At 42.3% G+C, this 17,707-nt stretch overlaps 1 protein-coding gene across 4 annotated transcripts in view; it reads right to left on the minus strand.

The window, feature by feature from the left end:
- The window catches only part of KCTD1 (potassium channel tetramerization domain containing 1), a 186,369-nt gene that overhangs the window by 16,554 nt on the left and 152,108 nt on the right, over window positions 1-17,707 (minus strand). For all 4 annotated transcript variants that reach the window (XM_037032261.1, XM_037032275.1, XM_037032269.1 and 1 more), the window contains exon 3: window positions 3,882-4,026. In XM_037032261.1, coding sequence (XP_036888156.1) covers window positions 3,882-4,026 — 145 coding nt within the window. The remainder of the gene's footprint in view (window positions 1-3,881; window positions 4,027-17,707) is intronic.

A 17,707-nucleotide genomic window follows, 5' to 3' on the forward strand; every position in this document is an offset into this window, starting at 1 on the left:
ACTGGCCTGTGGTCCATTAGGAACCGGCCATGAAGCAGGAGGGGGGCGGTGGGAGAGTGAATGGAGCTTCGTTTGCACTCCCCCCCGAGTGCCTCCAGTCTCCCTCTGCTACGCCTGTCTGGGGAAAAACTGTCTCCCATGAAACTGGTCCCTGGTGCCAAAAAGGTTGGGAACCCCTGGACACAGTAAATAGAAGATTACCCTTGAAAACCTTCCAGGGAGGCATCATATTAGAAACAGACCCTCAGTATATTTTCCTTCCTGAGTGGGAAGAGATCATCATTGATGAAGTAGCGACTTTAGCTTAGGAGCCACGCTGCACAAGCCAACTTCATATGTCTTTTAATCCTGGAATGGTGCCCAGTCAGCACCGGGAGATGCACGCTCTTCGAGGGGCTCTGGGACCCGCCACTGACTGAGGAGAGCAGGGTCTCCAGTCTTCCTCAGGCTCATTCCAGGGCTGCAGGGGGCTGCACATGCTAGTCGCAGTTATTTCTCTCCTTTTCTTGCCCAATGTATATAGTTGCTTTCATGTAAGATAACTGTATACACAATATCGCTCTTCTATATTCTTTTCCATTTGGCTAGTCACCCTTTTGTTGCTCAAAATCTTGAAGGAGAGGATGAATGAAAGGCTTCCTGAGCCCTTAATTAATTTGGGGTCTATTCTCCCCAATCTTTTTTATTCACTTATACATACATGTAGGGGACCGGTTCGTTTTAGTCTGGCCAATGTGACTCAGCTCTGTATGGAAAACCTACAGAAGCGAGGTGGTGGGCAGGAGCCAGACCTTCAAACTGAGTTTTCCTGTGGGAATCAGGCCTAGAAAATGCATACAGACTATTATGGCTTGCTCTTGCTAAAACCCCATCACCCTGGACTAAAACAACAAATATGTATTGTCTATCTTCAAGGTAATTTCCAAAGCCTGTGTAAATTTTCCCAAGGACAAAGCTAATCAGCTCATCGCCATTCCCCTCTGCATGTTATTTTTCATTTCCTTGATTGTACCTAAAATGTAGACAATAATATTCTATGTAATAAATAAATCTTTTTCTGATGTAAGACCCGAGGAAAACAATAAAAGCCTGTCTATGCAAGCGTCGAGGCGCTCTCCCACTGAGAGTGGCTGAGGCACCCATAGGCACTTTCCCCTTGAGAGAGTAGCCGTGCTGTTCCCTTTTTCTCCACAGGATTGTTGTTGTCTGTGTATTTATTCTCATCATCAGCCACAACAGGTGGACTCTGCCGCACACACATGCACAAATTTTTTACATAAATAAAAACGTACTAGCCCTGGCTGGCGTGGCTCAGTGGATTGAGCTCCAGCCTGAAAATCAAAGGGTCACCGGTTTGATTCACATGCCTCGGGTGCAGGCCAGGTTACTGGTAGAGGGCACACGAGAGGCAACCACACATTGATGTTTCTCTCTCTTTCACGTAAAAAAAAAAGAACACACTACATATATTTTGAACTTAATATTTTTGCTGAATGATAAAATTGTGATTTTTGCCCCCCCAGACCAACAGATATAGGGCTACCACATTCTTTTACACTATCCCTGAGAATGGACATCTGGTAATATTCGTGCCCATCTGCCAGTGTAGAACATTTTCTAGCTGGGTCCGGCTTTTACTACTGCAAATATGGCCACAATGAACATCCTGTGTGCATATATTTTTGCATATATATGTGGACATGTCAAGAAGATAAATAACAGAAAAGAAATTGCTAGCTCAAAGAGTATGTACCATTAAAAATTTAAAAATTACTGCTGAACTGCCTTCAAAAATGTTTAATTTTTACTCCCACCACACTGTAAATTTTCCAAGACTGTATATTATCAATTAAATTTTTTTTTTTTTTGCCAATCTGATGGATTAAAAACAGGTGTCTCATTTAGGTTTTGTTTCTCTGATACTAGAAAGATTGAATATCTTCTCAAATGTTTATTGGCAATTTCGATTTTTTACTTTAGGAACTTTTTGCTATATTTAAAAGTGTTTTCATCAGGTTGTTTGCATATTTCTCGTAGATTTTTAGGAGCTCTTTTATGATTGATATTGACCTTCTGTTGCAAATATTTCTTCCAGTCTGACACTTGTCTTTTGTTAATATATAGTATCTTTAATTAATTTATTTTTTCCAATTTTTTATTTAATTCTTTTTCAAGTACAGTTTTCTGTCTATTACTCCCATCCTATCCCACCCCCTAGTATCTTTAATTTAAAAAAAGTCTTGACGGATACCTTCTGGGTACTAAGTCTTGCTTAGATAGGCCCCCTCTGACTCAAAATTGTACCTTTAGAAATTCCTTTATAGTTTTTCTAATACCTTTTTTAAAAAAGATGTTATTTATTTATTTTTTAGAGAGGGGGAGGAAAAGAAAAAGAGAGGGAGAGAAACATCAATGTGTGGTTGCCTCTCACGCGCCCTCTATTTGGGACCTGGCCTGCAACCCAGAATCATGCCCTAGACTGGGAATTGAACTGGCAATGCTTTGATTCACAGACCAGTACTCAACCGTTGAGCCACACCAGCCAGGGCTATTTTTTTCTAACACTTTCATAGCTTTAATTTTCATGTTTATTTCTAGGATATTTGTGAACTTATGAGGCAGGACTCTGACTTTACATTTTTTCCGAATGTCTTTATGCTTATTGTCTCAGTGCCAATTACTGATGATTTCTTTCTTTTCCTGCCTTTACAACATGTCAAATTCCTATATACACACATTTGCCTCTGGACTCTGTTCTTCTCCCCTGCTGTATCCGTAAATCTTAGCCCCATCAGGATCCCACTTTTTACTGACTACTGCCCTAAAGTACGTTTTGACATCTGGCAGAACACAGTCACCGCTGCCCATGACTACTACCATTATCTCCACTTACAATAACTGACTTAGCTATTCTTAAGCATTTTGTCTTTTACAAAAACTTTACAAATGAATCATATTTCATTTTAAAAAATACCTGTGACTAATATGGGCTTGCACTGACTAGGGAGAGTAATTTGGGGACAGCGGCATCTTAACAACATGGAGGTCTCCCACCCAGGGACATAGATGGTCCCTTCATTTATTCGACTCTTCTTTTATGCTCGTACACAACCGTTTGCAGTTTTCTTAATCAGGCTTTGTGTTTTGCTTGCTAGGTTTACTCCTAGGTATTACAGTTTTTGTTGTTACTGTGGGTGGTATTTTTTCCTTTATATCTTATAATTGGCTCTTGCTATTTTACAGAAAAGCTATTGATCGTAATATATTGATCCTGAATTTAGATGCTTTAATGAGTTCATTATTAGTTCTATTCACATTTAGTTGATTCTTTAGAAACTTCTATTTAGAGAGGTATTAACAGCTGTATTTGATTACATTTTTATCTATTCTCTTCTAATTAACACTTCCTATTTGTTCTTCTTATCTAATTCCACTGCCCATATTTGCCAGTGTAATGAGGGACTAACTTTAACACTAGGTACTAACTTTAAAGAGAAGAATTCTAAAACTTTACTGCTAAGTAAGTGTTTCCTTTAAATTTCTCAGAGAAAACGTCTTTATTAAGCCAAGGAGATTTTTTTTTTATTCTCTGTCTCATTAAGACTTATCAGAAATAAGCTATGCATTTAACCAACTTATTTTCAATGGGTTAAAACGAATTTTAATTCAGTTCTCTATATGAAAAGCAGTCCTCTTTCGCTCATGTAAAACTTTAATGACCATGAACTCTATTTCAGGAAGAAAGTATAATGAAGTCAGAGACCTCTGATGCCATTTGACTTGGTATCTATTAAAAATGTAGAATTAGAAATATTTGTGGGGGAGTACATCAAGACAAATCATATACTTATGCTATCGGTAATTTAACATGAATCCCTCACCTTGAAATCATCGGGAATGAGGAGTTTTGATGTTCGTAGAAAATTCAAGATATATCTGAACATCTGTCCATCTCTGTCAATGAAATAGTGCTGTTTGAGACTGTCCAAAACAATGGGCTCTGTACCATCAAAAAGTCTTCCGATTCTGTGACAGAAAAGAGGGAACAGTGAAGACAATTAGAATCAGTTGTGCAGCCACTAAAACTAAGAGCTACCATTTTGTGTCGCTGTCGAAGGTAGCAGTGTTGAAGACGGCAGGCAGGAAAAATTACCCGTTAAGTAGCTATGGTTCTTTGAGAAGTTCTGGTCCCTGCTTGATAAATATCTCAGGACCAGGCAATTCAAAGTAGTCTCAGACTTTCTCAAGTAAATTCTTTTAGTCACTGTCTTTCACCCGTAAAGAAAATGTTCCTGTCGTGGTGATTACGGCTAAAAGTTGTCAGTGTAATGGCAGATCAAGTCTTTCCCCTGTGTTACGTAAGGCGGCCTTTTCTGCACTTAAAAACGTTATTGTTCCAAAATGCCTTTCAAATGAGTTTTTAAAAAATGAATTTGGTTTTTAAGAATCTGTTTTCTGAGCTTTCCCCACCCATGACTCCCAAACTTTCCAAAAACAGAATACCTCTACACTAACACCTACATTTAATGATAAAAAAGAATAATTGAAAAATATCACTCATTTAGGAGAATACGTTTTCCATTAACAACATACAGTCTAATTTCTTAGGTCTCAGCAAAAATCACCTGTAACAGCCAGGTAGCATTATAAAAAATACATATTTGACCACCCCCCAAATACAATAAAAAAATACATCAGACCACCCAAAAATATGACCTAGGGTCTGAAACATAAGTGACTACGGGTCATTTTGAACAACAGCAATCCATATGTTTTTCCCATTTGTAGAGTAAACATTTGAACAGTGTGCTACAGTCAAAGCATATTGCATTCACTATCGTTTAACTCTTTAAAGAAGGCTGAACCTAGATACTTCAGTATATATTCAGTTAAGAGAAAGTGGCCACATCTATACTACAAGAAAGTAAAGGACTGGCTAATTACAATGAAAGTAATTATAAAAATAAATAAAAATAAATAAAAATGTTAAGGCTTTTTTTTTGCTTTTCATTAACAGTGTAGGCAGAAAATGGCTCCATTTTTTTTTTATGAAAAGCTTTTGTGGAACTCATATCTTTGATTTGGAATATCGTCTTACTGCTTTGAAGCTGATTTTGAACTCAGACATTTTCAATCTTATGTTGAAATGGGAGAGATGTAACAGTAGATCAGTAATTCCACCAATTAAAATACAACAAACAAAAAGGAAAGCTGCTCCAGTCCCTCCCTCTCTCCCAAGAAAGGCATGTGACTTTCTGTTTCAATAAATATCTCTCAATATAATTAGAAAATTCTTGTCCTACTTGAAAGTAGTAAATGCAAAGAAGAAATAAACTAATTATGGTCAGGTCACATATGTTTTTCTCAGCTAATGTACTTCATCCAACTTTCCATGAATTGAGGGTGATTAACCAGGGTGTGGATTACAACCATCCCAGGATTGCTGCAATGCATTCTACCTTGTCATTCATTCCTCATTACCACATCAATCAAACAGTAAGCTACGTGAAAAAGAGGCAGTGAAACTAAAATACACTTAGTCACTTATTTATAGTGTTTCCAGGATGGGAAAAAATGAGACTGGTTTGACTATTATTAAAACACTTTACCCTTTACTGGGAATCACAAATTTACAGTAACAGAGAAAGAAAAGGGAGCTATATTTAATAAGTGCTTTCCAGATACTTTCCACTATCCTTAGCATCTTATATTTGTAACAAAACCTTCTTTTAAAGATGAAGAAATAGGCTCAAAATGATGAATAACTTGCCCAACTAGCTAAGTAGCACGGGGGATTTGTGCACGGTCTGTTTGATCTTAAAGGGGCCTCCTAACAATGACTGGAATGAAAAGAATTACCACCACCTAATGAAAGCTTTTGGTCTAGCATTTTTATTTCTATCTTATATTTGTTCAGCAAGAGCTTTATAATGAAACACAAGCAGGTATAATAATAATAATTATTATTATTGCCTGGAAAAATTAGTATCAGTGATTGCAAATCATTTTAGTAAAGAGATAAACAGTAAATATTTTATTCTTAAATAAGCCTTATTTACACGTACATGCTCATTCCCCAAATCTAGACTTGATGTCCGCTGGCACACGAGTGATTACTGAGGCTCCGTGGAGGGGACAAGTGAAGCAGGGACTGTATGGGGAGTGGATGAGGCTCGGCCAGGTACTGGCTGTCATCTGGGTGAAATAACTTCTCTGACTCCATTTCTGTTATAAAATTGCCTGTTTCTTCTACAAAGTTGCACTGACTTTTTCTTGGAGTTGATGAAAGTATCAAATAGGGTCATGGCTGCTCAAAGAGAGTACAGCAACAGGGGGTATCCCGAAGTAAACAAAAATTCCCGTGAAAACAGTTTTTAGAAGACTGCAGGCACTAGAAAAACATGGGATTTAAGGAGTAAAAGAACAATCTTACCACAGTGTATTGCTATAGTTTTCTAAGATAGGAGAGACCAGCTGCCTGAACAGTTTCTAGGATGCCAAAACAAAACACAACGAAAACCATCTCTGGCAGATAGAGGAAATTGGGCATAGTTGCAGCCAGAAGAACCTTCCCATCTTAGATGGAATGGGAGAAGATGAGAAGGACAGAGCAGGAGGGAAATCTGAGAAAAGGCCAAAAGCAGTGAGAGGTGGGGGCAGGCGGGGGTGAGCAGAGAGGTGGCGGGTAGCTTCTGCGCAAGATACTGGGAGAAGAGGAGCCTCCAGGCATAATCACTTAAGGAAAAAGGGTGCCACAAGCTGAGGAGGAAAGACTGGACTCCCCCAGACAGGTCAGAACCCCAAGCCGGGCGGTGGCCTGGTGTGCGGAGCTGCGAGGGCCCGGAACCTGCCGAGACCCTGGAACCTTCCTCGTGAGCTCACAGCACGCGGGGAAGATGAGCTGCGGACCACAAGGCCGGAAGATGGTGGGGAAAGGCCTCTGGCCTCCTGCTCAGGGGAGAAACAACTGTGTGGGCAATGTGGGAGGTGAGGGGGAACGGCTGTGAGGAGAAGAACTGAAAGGCTTGGAAGGCAGAGCCTGAGGGCCTTGCCTGCCGCACATTCCTGACTCAGGTGACAGACCTCTCCGAGAGGAGAGAGTCCCCACATTTGAGGCAACAAACGCCAGCAATAATCAAAGAAAACACAGCGGTGCCGATTCTCTAGGGTCCTAAAATCAATGTGAAAGGCAGGGCTGTGTCAATGATCATAAAAAGGAGCCCCGGGTGGGTTTTGAGATTGGGCTGAATGTGCAGTGGAAACCATTGTTTGGCTAAGCAGATAAAGGGGAAAATCGACCCAGGCTGTATTTCTTGTGGACGTAAGAATGGATGTACAAATCAAAACTGCAGTGATTTCTAAACCCTGTTGCCTGAAAACCGTGTGGAACTGATTACTAACCTTGGAGAACATTCCTGGTTTTCAACTGACCAAGGCCAAGCTGGCTCTGGAAGATGTATCATTGTTTTGTTGTTGTTTTTTAAACACTCGTTGAACCATGTGGCGATGTTGAGGGAACACTTCCTCCCACAATTTCATTTTTTTAACATTTATTTTGGACATTTTCAAACTTATGCCAAAGCAGAGAAAATAATATAACACAGTGCCATGTGCCCACCCAGTTTCAAAAGCCATCAACTCTTGGCCAGTCTTGTCTTACCTTATACTTCCATGCCTCCTTCTTCCCACTGGGATTTATGAAGTAAACTCCAAACATTTGTCATTTTACTTGTAAATATTTCATTGACTGCTAAGATTATAAAAGTTCACTAAAACTAAACAGATAATGACATGTATTCCTCTTTCTTGCTTTCTAATATTACCACACTGTTGATTATTCTTGTTTATGGCGCAAATAATGCAGAACCAGATCCCCGAGGAAATGAAACTCCTTTGGACAGAAAGTAAGTCTGGTTCCCCACCATAGCTCTCTGCTCTCTGGTAGGAAAGAATGGTCTTTAATGAAATGAAAAGAAATGACAGTGCAAGGGTAGGGCCTCCTTTACCTGGCTCAGTGTGAATCAGTCACTAAGGATTTCTTTTTTCTTGCATATTCATTCATTTATAGGTTCTGGTTTCTCTAATTTACTGTGACTCCGTTTTTTTTTTTAAGAATTTCTTTTACTTTCTTTATAGTGCAGTCATTCAGTTATTGATTCATTCTTTATTCACTGAGCCTGACCTTGAGAAGGAGAGGGTACACAGTCGTGAATAAGCCACCTTCCTTGCTTTCGTGGAATTTAACAGTCTGGGGGGTGGGAATCACGGCAAGTGTAGTGTGATGGCATGTGTCACTGGGTGTGTAGAGAGAGCTAGGGTTTTGAGGAGGCAGGGAAGGAAGAAAAAGTTCACGGGAGACCTGAAGGATGAGCAGAAGTTGGCCAAGTACAGAGGGGAGGTAAGACTGGCTAAGAAAGGAGAGGGGTAGGGAAGATACAAAGGCTTGCAGCTGGAAAAAGTCTGGCATGTGATTACTCTCTACTAGGCTGCAGAATCAGGTCAACTGAAAACCGAGGCTGGGGAAGCAGAAGCCAGATCATGAAGAGCTGTATCAGCCAGGTCAAGGACTTGGTTTCGAGGGTGATGGGGACTGATGCCAGGCTACGTTCTCAGCAATGTCAAGGAGAAGAACAAATTTAGAAGTGAAACCAAATTGAAATACCATATCTGAAATCACATCTCACAGATGCAGCTTGTGGCTTCTCCACATCCTGTCTCCTTTGTACGGCCTAGACTGTGTCATTTGCATAGAGCACTGCAGGTTCTTAACCCTGGCTAGAGGATGGAGTCATCTGGGGGCCTTTTAAAAAATACTGATGCTGCAGCCAGATATTCTGAGGTTAGGGATGGGGTCCCCGTGTCTGTCTGCATTCTAAAAACTCCCCAAATAAGCGTAATGAAGAGTTGGACTGAGAACCAGTGCAGATGAGGGTGAGCAGAGAGACTAAAGAGGAGCAAGTCAACATCATCCCCTTGAGATGCTTTCAGTTAGTCATTCTGACAAAAGTGTGGTTGGCCATTTACGAAGAACTGTCACAGCACTTTTTAAATAGCCAAGGCACTTTCGGAAGTGAGAGATCTCCAGGATGACCTGGTTCAGCCTCCCGTTTCACAAACGGAGAAACAGCTCCAAATATGTAATGCTCAAGGATGCACAGCTGGCTAGACACAGAGCTGGCTCTAATGCCACCATGCTGCCCTTGGTCAGCGGACAGTCCCATTCAAGCCTGTGCAGGACAACTGCCCCAATGCTAGTTACTATTTATTGAATAGCATTATGGGCCAAAGAATGAGCTGGCTCTTTGATGGGCTTTATCTTGTTTTATTCTCACAGTGATCCTGTGAGGTAGCCACCACATTCCCATTACACAGACAAGGAAAATGAAGCCCAGTACGGTTGTCAGGTGGCTTAGATTTCAACCTGGGTTTGATGGTAAAGCCTGTGCTCTTGACCACTAACTACACTGCTTTTTTTTTTTGTTTCTAATTTCAAAAATATAACACAGCAGCAAAAACAAGACAACAGCTAAACAACTTCCCTTGTGAACTGCACCGTTTTTATACTTCAGTAGGGTTTGCCAATGTATGTTATCCCAAGCAAGTTTAGTTATATATGCTTTGTAGGGAAACTAATTTACCTGATAAATGGGATGTAAAAAGTTGAGGCTCAGGGACTTGGTGTACTTGGGGTCTGGGTACACTGAGAAGATACCACGAGCTGAACCAAATCAAAACACCCCAAGACTTCAGAGGTCACATTCAAACAGTTTGTATAACTGTGACGTGTGTGACCAGGGATGGAGAAGTGAGGATTCTCAGGACAATGAAAACCTCCTCTGGGGAGAAGAATACACATGAGGTTCCAACTCTTTATCTTGAGCTCTTGTATTCCATTATGTGCCATGTCACACTCCATTTAATCCTGACAAACCCCTGTGGGATTTGTCACTTTACAACTAAGAATATTTCACTTAAAGAGGCTTCCAACCCTTTGGAGGCGCCACACTCCCAAGCCTCCTAACACACCCCATCCTCCTAAGCTGCCTAAACACAATGTCCGTCCAGCCCCATGGTATGTTACATGACACCAGGCCCTGCTTTCCCAGAGGCAAGGGTTAATCCTTTCAACTCTGCAGAGCTGGTGCACACATGGTAATTACACAGGGAGGGAGGCTGTTAACAGAAGGGCTCATCTGCACTGCCCCAGGGAAGTGGCCAAGACTCTACCCAGGGGTGGGGTTGGGAGTGAAGTGCCAGAGACAGGCTCAGGGATCACGATGGTGAGAAAAGGGCGGGACACGGAGTGTAGGGCCTTTCCCCCTGCGGGCTCTCCTTGGCCAAGAAATGCCCTCTTTCTCCATCTCTGGGTGTTTCAAGCCATGGGAAATACCATTTGGACTTAAGAAGAAGATTTATTTGCATTTCTGGTCCAGATTTATTTTGCTGAGCCATTCAGGGGCAACTTCCAAACTAGTTCTTTAGCACAACTTTTCAGGGATATTTTTAAATTATAAAGGTGACACCTACTCATTGTTGAAAATTAGAAAAGTATGGAGGATGAGGAAACAGTAAAACTGATAAACAATCTGCCATAAGTCCACCAACCAGAAGGGCATTACATAAAAAAAAAATCCAAGTTAAAGAGTATTTTTCCATGGAATAATTTTGTTTTCAGAAGCAGTTGTAGCTTTGTACATTTTTCTGTCTAACTAATCCAAGTTAGTAGATTCCCAATTAAGTTTCTGTCCTAATATTTGAAAGCTAAGGAGGATGGCGAATGGGGTTAGAGGGCTGGGTGAGGGCAGGCATGTTTGTGCACAGACAATTGTGTGTGCATGAGAGTGAGAGGTGTGCGGAGAGCTGTCACTGTAGGTAGAACCTGGACTCAGAATAGCAGGGAGGGAGGGAGGTATGGCCAGAGGGGACAGCATTGCAGCCACTGGAGGCCTTTTCCTCTTTTCTGTTGAGACGCAAAAGGAAGGAAACAAAATGGGTGAGTGGAAAGAGAAATGCTAAGTTCATAGCTGAAACTTTATAATTTAAAAAAAGATTTTATTTACTTATTTTTAGAGATAGGGGAAGGGGGGGAAGAGAGAGAGAAACATTAATCAGTTGCCCCTCACAGGCCCCCAGCGGGGAACAGAACCCAAGCATATGCCCTGATTGGGAATCGAACCGGTGATCTTTACCTTTGTAGAATGACACCCAACCTGCTGAGCCATGCTGCCCAGGGTCATATTTGAAAACTTTTAAGAATATGATGGTTCATACTGTTTTTTCTCTCTCTCTCTCTCTATATATATATATTTTAAATGCCCATAATAAATTTTTTTCTATTTTAAAAAGGAAATGCTATGCCAGACATAATTTTAATGTAAAAAAATAAAAAGAAACCATCAGTCAACTTACTATTTTAAAAGTCTGAATGATCATAAACAGCATTTACTTTGATTAAAGTATTACAACTCTTTTAAAAAGTCAGGAATAATTCTTTACAGGTTCCACACTTGGGAAATTTCATCTATATTTTATGAACACAGATAAAAAAACTAATTCAGAGCTTGTTAGAGAAATGGATAAAAGTAATTTAAGAGAAGGGAGACAACAGCTTCTAAGTAAAAACAAACAAAACAAATTACATCTACTTATGGGGAAGTAATGTTTCCAGTATGTTCCCTGAGGCAGCATCATTTTCTTAAATGATGTACAGAATTGAAGAAAGTAGGGGAGAAAGGAAAGGCAAGTCTAAAATACGAGGAAAAATCTGACAGCAAAAACAACTCCAGACTTGGCGTTTTGGAGAACTGCTTACTGAAGGTGACACCGATGGCCGGTGGGGGCCCAGAGCCACTTGGGACTGCCAGTCCTGCAGGAATCCCCGGGGTCCTCCCATGGCTCTGGCTAGAGACTTTTTTTTAATTAGCAAAGTTATACTGTTCACTATGAAGAATGTATTATTATAATTAACCCGATTAAAAAAACACCAGCATTTACACCAGTAAACTTTTAATTTTTGAATTTATTGACTGTCTACCATGTTCCTGGTGCGCTGCCTTTACGATCACACAGTCCCACTGGGAGCCATTCAGGACAGAGGAGAAGACCTAGCCAGCCTGGGGCTGGTAGGAAGGCTTCCTGCAGGAAGGGATGCCTGGGCAGGGCTACAACAATCACTAGGTGTAAGAAAAAGGGCACACAGGGGCTTGGAGAAGGGATTCTGGCAAGAAAGAACATGAGGGGGGAGGTGGGGACACAGCAAGTGAAGAGCATCTCTCTCAAAAGTGTTGACCTCAGCAGAGCCTGTAAGGGCTCCATTATTCACACGAGCTTAGGTAGGGAGCTTTCAGTGATGTCTTAGGAGCCCCTGGCACAATCAGCTTGGAAACTCAAGAGACCTGGGTTTGAATCCTGGCTTTACATCTTTAAGACTAAATCAGTTTGAGTTTTGATTTTGTCATCTGAGAAATGAGATACTCTAGAGCTAAGTGACTCTAGAATAAGTGACTGTCCAATAAAAGCTACATTTACTGAGTGTTCACTACGGGTAGGATATGGTACTGAGTCTTCACAACAACTCTCCCAGGTAAATACTATCATCCCCATCGTACAGAGGAAGACGCTGCAGCCAACTAATTAACACCGGGGCCAGAATTAACCATCGGGGACTGCTGAGCCAGCGGGGAGCCACACCCTCACAGCCCAGTGACTCCCTTACTGCTCCTCCTTAAACACTGTGCCCGCCTGGCACGGGATCAGTAAACGCTGACAGTCTCACCCTCTGAAGAGTGTGTGCTATGCCGAAATGTAGTTCTGACTGCAAATACAATCCTGCTATGCATCTGGAATTGGAAGGAAACTTTTAAGATTACCTAGCCCTGCCCTTGGGTTTGAGCAAATGCCTGCTTGAATATGATTTCCAGGGGAAAGGACCACTTTTCTAAGATTGTCCAGGATCAGATGGTCATAATCTCCCTTGGGAGCCCACTTCAGTATTTTCGGCTCCAGTGGTTTCTGCTGAGGTTCCCTCCTGCTTTCTTTTGGGGCATCAAGCACACACATGCACAGGAGCCTACCCTGTAGCCCACCTCCGCCCGCCTCCCAATAGTCTCTCTATAGTTGAAGGAATTTCTGACAAACTCTATTTTCCTCCTGATTTGAAACTCTAGAAAAATTTTTCCATTACTAATTACTATTTGGAGAAAAATACAATAGCTAACATTTTTTTTGAGTTTGTATTAGAAATTCTGCTGAGTTTACAGATGATTTGATTTAACGCTCACAACAACTCTGTGAAGTATTTACACATAACATTGTGATTTTACTGATGGAGAAACCAAGGTGCAGAGCCATCAGATAACTTGTCAAGGGTTGCCAGTGCAGTCTGTGCAGTTGCCACTGCAGAGCTATGCAGTCTCTCTGTCCCCAAGAGCGAAGGCCAGCCTTGCACGCTGTCCCTGACTCCTAGGATCCATCTGCCCCAGACCCCCCAGCTCCCTTCTAGCTCTAGCACCTCCGGCCCATCTTTCTTGCAGCTGCACTCCACTTCCTGTTTGATAATTTCTTGTCACGTACACTCTTCAACACGCGTTCCCACTGAATTTACTGTTTCTGAGTAACTGATCTTACTCTTGGGCTTTTGAGTATCACCAGCCCTACGTATTGAACCAGTGCCTTCCTATCTGACGACACATTCCTGACTCCTCTTCCATCTGTGTCATCGATTTAATAAACGGAGCGGACTCTCGGCCCTTCCCCATGACTGCTGCTCTCCCACTGGCCCCACTCTCCGTGGTACTTTGAGATTATCAATGACAACAGGACATGGAACGGAACCTGCCCCATTTCCTTTGGACTTTACTCTCCGAGACTGTCGGGATTTGCTTACGATGTCATAGTAGTCACTCCAAATGAAGGCATCATATTAATTATATGACACCAAGAAAGGACCATGGCAAAGCCGTCTGTCTCTATCTTCAATGTACCAGTTTCTTCTTCCTTGTAATGGGGCCAGAAAGCAGCAGCTTACAGTGCAGTATGTAAATTTTTTGCTTAGTACCTATAAGTGGAAAACCAGAGGCTTAATATAGTGCTTAATAAAAAAGAAAGAAGGCGGCCCTGGCTCAGTGGATTGAGCGCGGGCCTGTGAACCAGAGTATTGCAGTTCGATTTCCAGTCAGGGCACATGCCTGGGTTGCAGGCCAGTTCCTGGCAGGGGACACACGATACCTTGTGTGTCCTTGGCAGAGGCAACCATACATTGATATTTCTCTCCCTCTCTCCTTCCCTTCCCCTCTAAAGATAAATAAATAATAAAAAAATCTTACAAAAAAAAGAAAGAAGAAGAAAAATATAGTTTACCAAGAGGCTAGGTAAATGCTTTTTGGAAACCTAACAGAAGCTGTGTGGAAGGAAACAAATGAAATCTACCCCAGTGCACCTGTGCCGTTCCCACCTGGACACAGACACACACTGCTGACAGCATCCAAGGGTCTTCCAACAGCAACGAGTACCATTCCGATGGCCCAGTATCAAAAGGTGGTTGGACGGGTGAAAATGAATGGATTGTTCTCCCACTGCATGACTTCAGAATGACTAGGAAGCTTAGGAACACTTTCAGAAACTGGGCTTTCTGAGGACAAAGCCAAAGGGAAGGGATCTCGCCACAGGACTGTGCATTATACTCCTTAGAGGAAGGGAGGAAAGCTGAAAAGTGGAGGAGAGTTATATTTATGCAGCTCCAAAAGGATCTAAGTATTTTAAAGAATATATAAAATTATACCACCCTTTCTTCTTTTTTAAAGATTTTATTTATTTATCTTTAGAGGGGAAGGGAAGGAGAGAGGGAGAGAAATATCAATGTATGGTTGCCTCTCGTGAGTCCCCTGCTGGGAACTGGCCTGCAACCCAGGCACGTGCCCTGACTGGGAATCGAACTGCAATACTCTGGTTCACAGGCCCACGCTCAATCCACTGAGCTACACCAGCCAGGGCTAATACACCACCCTTTCACTTAAAAAAAAATGTCTACCTGCTTCTTCAGATCACAATGGATGATGTGCCTCATTGGCTTTATACTCTGAAAAGCTTAATTAACATTTCAAATTTATGTCGAAAGATTATTTAAATAGTCACCAGATCAAAATGACGTGCAAAATATTAAGTATAAATCAGCTCATGATTCAAAGACAACACTCTCGGGTGTGTGAGGTTGGGAAATAACGAAAGCGGCCGCTGACAGCACGTTGCCTCTGGCTGTACCACAGCCAACACTGCGCTGTCGTGGGTGTGTGTCTTGTGTAACCTGGTATAACCGTCGACACCCTTCTGGGGCTCAGGCTTGGTTTATCATAGTTCAAGAATTTACCCAGAGGCACCGAGCCGGTCCCTAGACACGTTGGGCGGTAGGTGTATCTATTGATTTTTCTCCCTATCCCTTTCAACAAAACACAGAACCAAGCCCCAACCTGCAACACATTAAAAAAAAGAAAGAAAGTTTCCCAGCTAATAACAAGAATTCCTCTTTTTTTCTGTTCCTTTTCAGACGGTCATCTCGGGGAGCGGACACATTTCAGTGGTCACTGGGTGCCATTCTCTCCCATTCTTGTTGTACCTGTCACTTCGTTTGGAAATCCTGTGTGACAAGTGCACTAAAGCCAAATCTCAGTTTGCCAATGAACACTTCTGCTACGTTTTAAAAATCGACATAAAAGACTACACGTGGCTTCTTCAAGGGCCCGACAGGACCTGTACTTGGGAAAACTGTGCCGTCACTGTCTGGTTTTCTGATCGTCAGACATCTTGCCACGGTGAAGAGCAGAATTTTATTCCTATTTAACATGGTGCCTTGGGTTTGCAGGGCTGTTACGAATTTATTCCAGTGCATTTGAATGTGTCCAACAGTTTTCTCTGAATTCCACCCTTCATACCTTCTTGTTCCTTCTGCAATGTATCAGCGGAATGATGTTTTGATAAAGTGCCTTCCTTAGGGCTCCCAAGATTATGGATTACTGGGATACACTTAAAAGATCCTTCTTTTTTCTTTGGTATTGACTGTTTGTGCTGCTTTGAGGCTCGGGAGAGTTTTCATTTTTTAGGTGAGCTCTCAAGCCCTTAGGGCCTTCTAAGCAGTTGCTTAAAAAATCAGTTTTCGGAGGGGCAGCAGGGGCCTCGCCAAGCCTAATGAGGCTGGGTGGGAGTTCTGGAGCGCAGTCAGCTCAAGCCACGAAAACAAGTTCGGGCGAACTCACATTCAACGTTCAGTTACGAAGCCCTCTCCACCTGGCAAGGCTTCCCACTGTCTGAAAGGGGTGGCTGGCGATTAGGCACAGCTGTACTTTATCTCCTGAATATGGGGAACACAATAGGAAAAGTTGCACAAGAGTAAAAATAATCATTACCAACAAGAAAGATAAATAGCAAACAATGTCCTTATGAAGAACACCGGCACGTGCAGCAATGGGAAGCCATTATCCAGTGACAGTACCACTTCCACTGAACTGCCTCTTGGTTAGACTCAGGCCAGCAAATAGCCAGAATAGTTGTGGGGCTGAAATACGGGTTTTTAAAAAATACGTTCTCCTTTAGACGGGATTCCCACCAGACTGGAGTTTCTGGGGATCTGCCTTTGGCACATGAACACATGGAACGTGCACACCTGGTAGGGGACAATGGACTCCTCCCCCTGCACCCACCAATCACACACCCTCCTTTTCCCTCCAGGACCACCCTGGGCCGTTCAGAAGCCCAGCACGTAAAACACCATGCACCCACTTCAGCGTGCGGCTTTGGGGATGAGTTACCGCTACTTTCTATCTCCAGGCAGAATATTGATAATTTATCTGTTTGAGGCTCTACATCCTACATTTCTAATGAAAAGAAATGGCATTTTTAATGGATTATTTATCTACATAATAGACTGACACGTCTGACGGACACGGTGAACCGAGCTTTTCTATGAACACGCCTCCGGTTTCAGTAGAGGGCATCTCTGTGCTCAGTGGGCACCTCAGGCCTCCCTCAGTGTGACTTGCTCAGGGGTTGGTTGTTTTTGTTTCTTTAGGGGGGTCCTCAAAGTGCAAATGCACGTTATACCACCACGAGTTTTGGTCGTGAATAAATGCTTCTGTTTGGAGATTAAGAAGGCAAAAGCTATTTTCTGCACTGGCTTAATAAAAAGGGGTCCCCTCCACTTGAGAATTACTTGCACCCTGTTTTATTCCAGTGAGAACACACCCAGCAGATACCTCACTGCGTTCTGACGCCAGGGAGCTTCCTTGCTGATACAGGGCTTCATATCTAGGTGAAGCAGATCCCAGTGGCTTGGGAAGGTGACATGGGACTAGACAGCACACACAAGGCCAACGCTCTGGGGCGTAACAGTCCCACCCACAAAGCTCTCTACGTGGCCAAAACGCAGTCTGTCTTTTGGAAATTCATCTAAAGTGTCTTAATGTTGGTCCTCACTGGCCATAACGAAGCTCTCAGATGAAGCGCTAAACCTGAAACAGGGTCATGTGACTAACAGAAACTATGGGTTCGAGGGGCCAAAGTCACGAGATGTGGGAGCTGGGTGGTATAAAATAACAATGTCAATTTTAAACCCTTCGGATGAAACTGTTCTTGAGAACACAGTAGACTGTATTTTCCCCATCTTTACCTTGTAAGAGATTACTGTAATCTATGAAATTAACTTCTTAAACAGTAAGTA

The sequence above is a fragment of the Sturnira hondurensis genome, unplaced genomic scaffold (assembly GCF_014824575.4).
Source record: "Sturnira hondurensis isolate 20B ecotype Veracruz unplaced genomic scaffold, ASM1482457v3 Scaffold0001872, whole genome shotgun sequence".
In the NCBI taxonomy this organism is placed as follows: Eukaryota; Metazoa; Chordata; class Mammalia; order Chiroptera; family Phyllostomidae; genus Sturnira; species Sturnira hondurensis.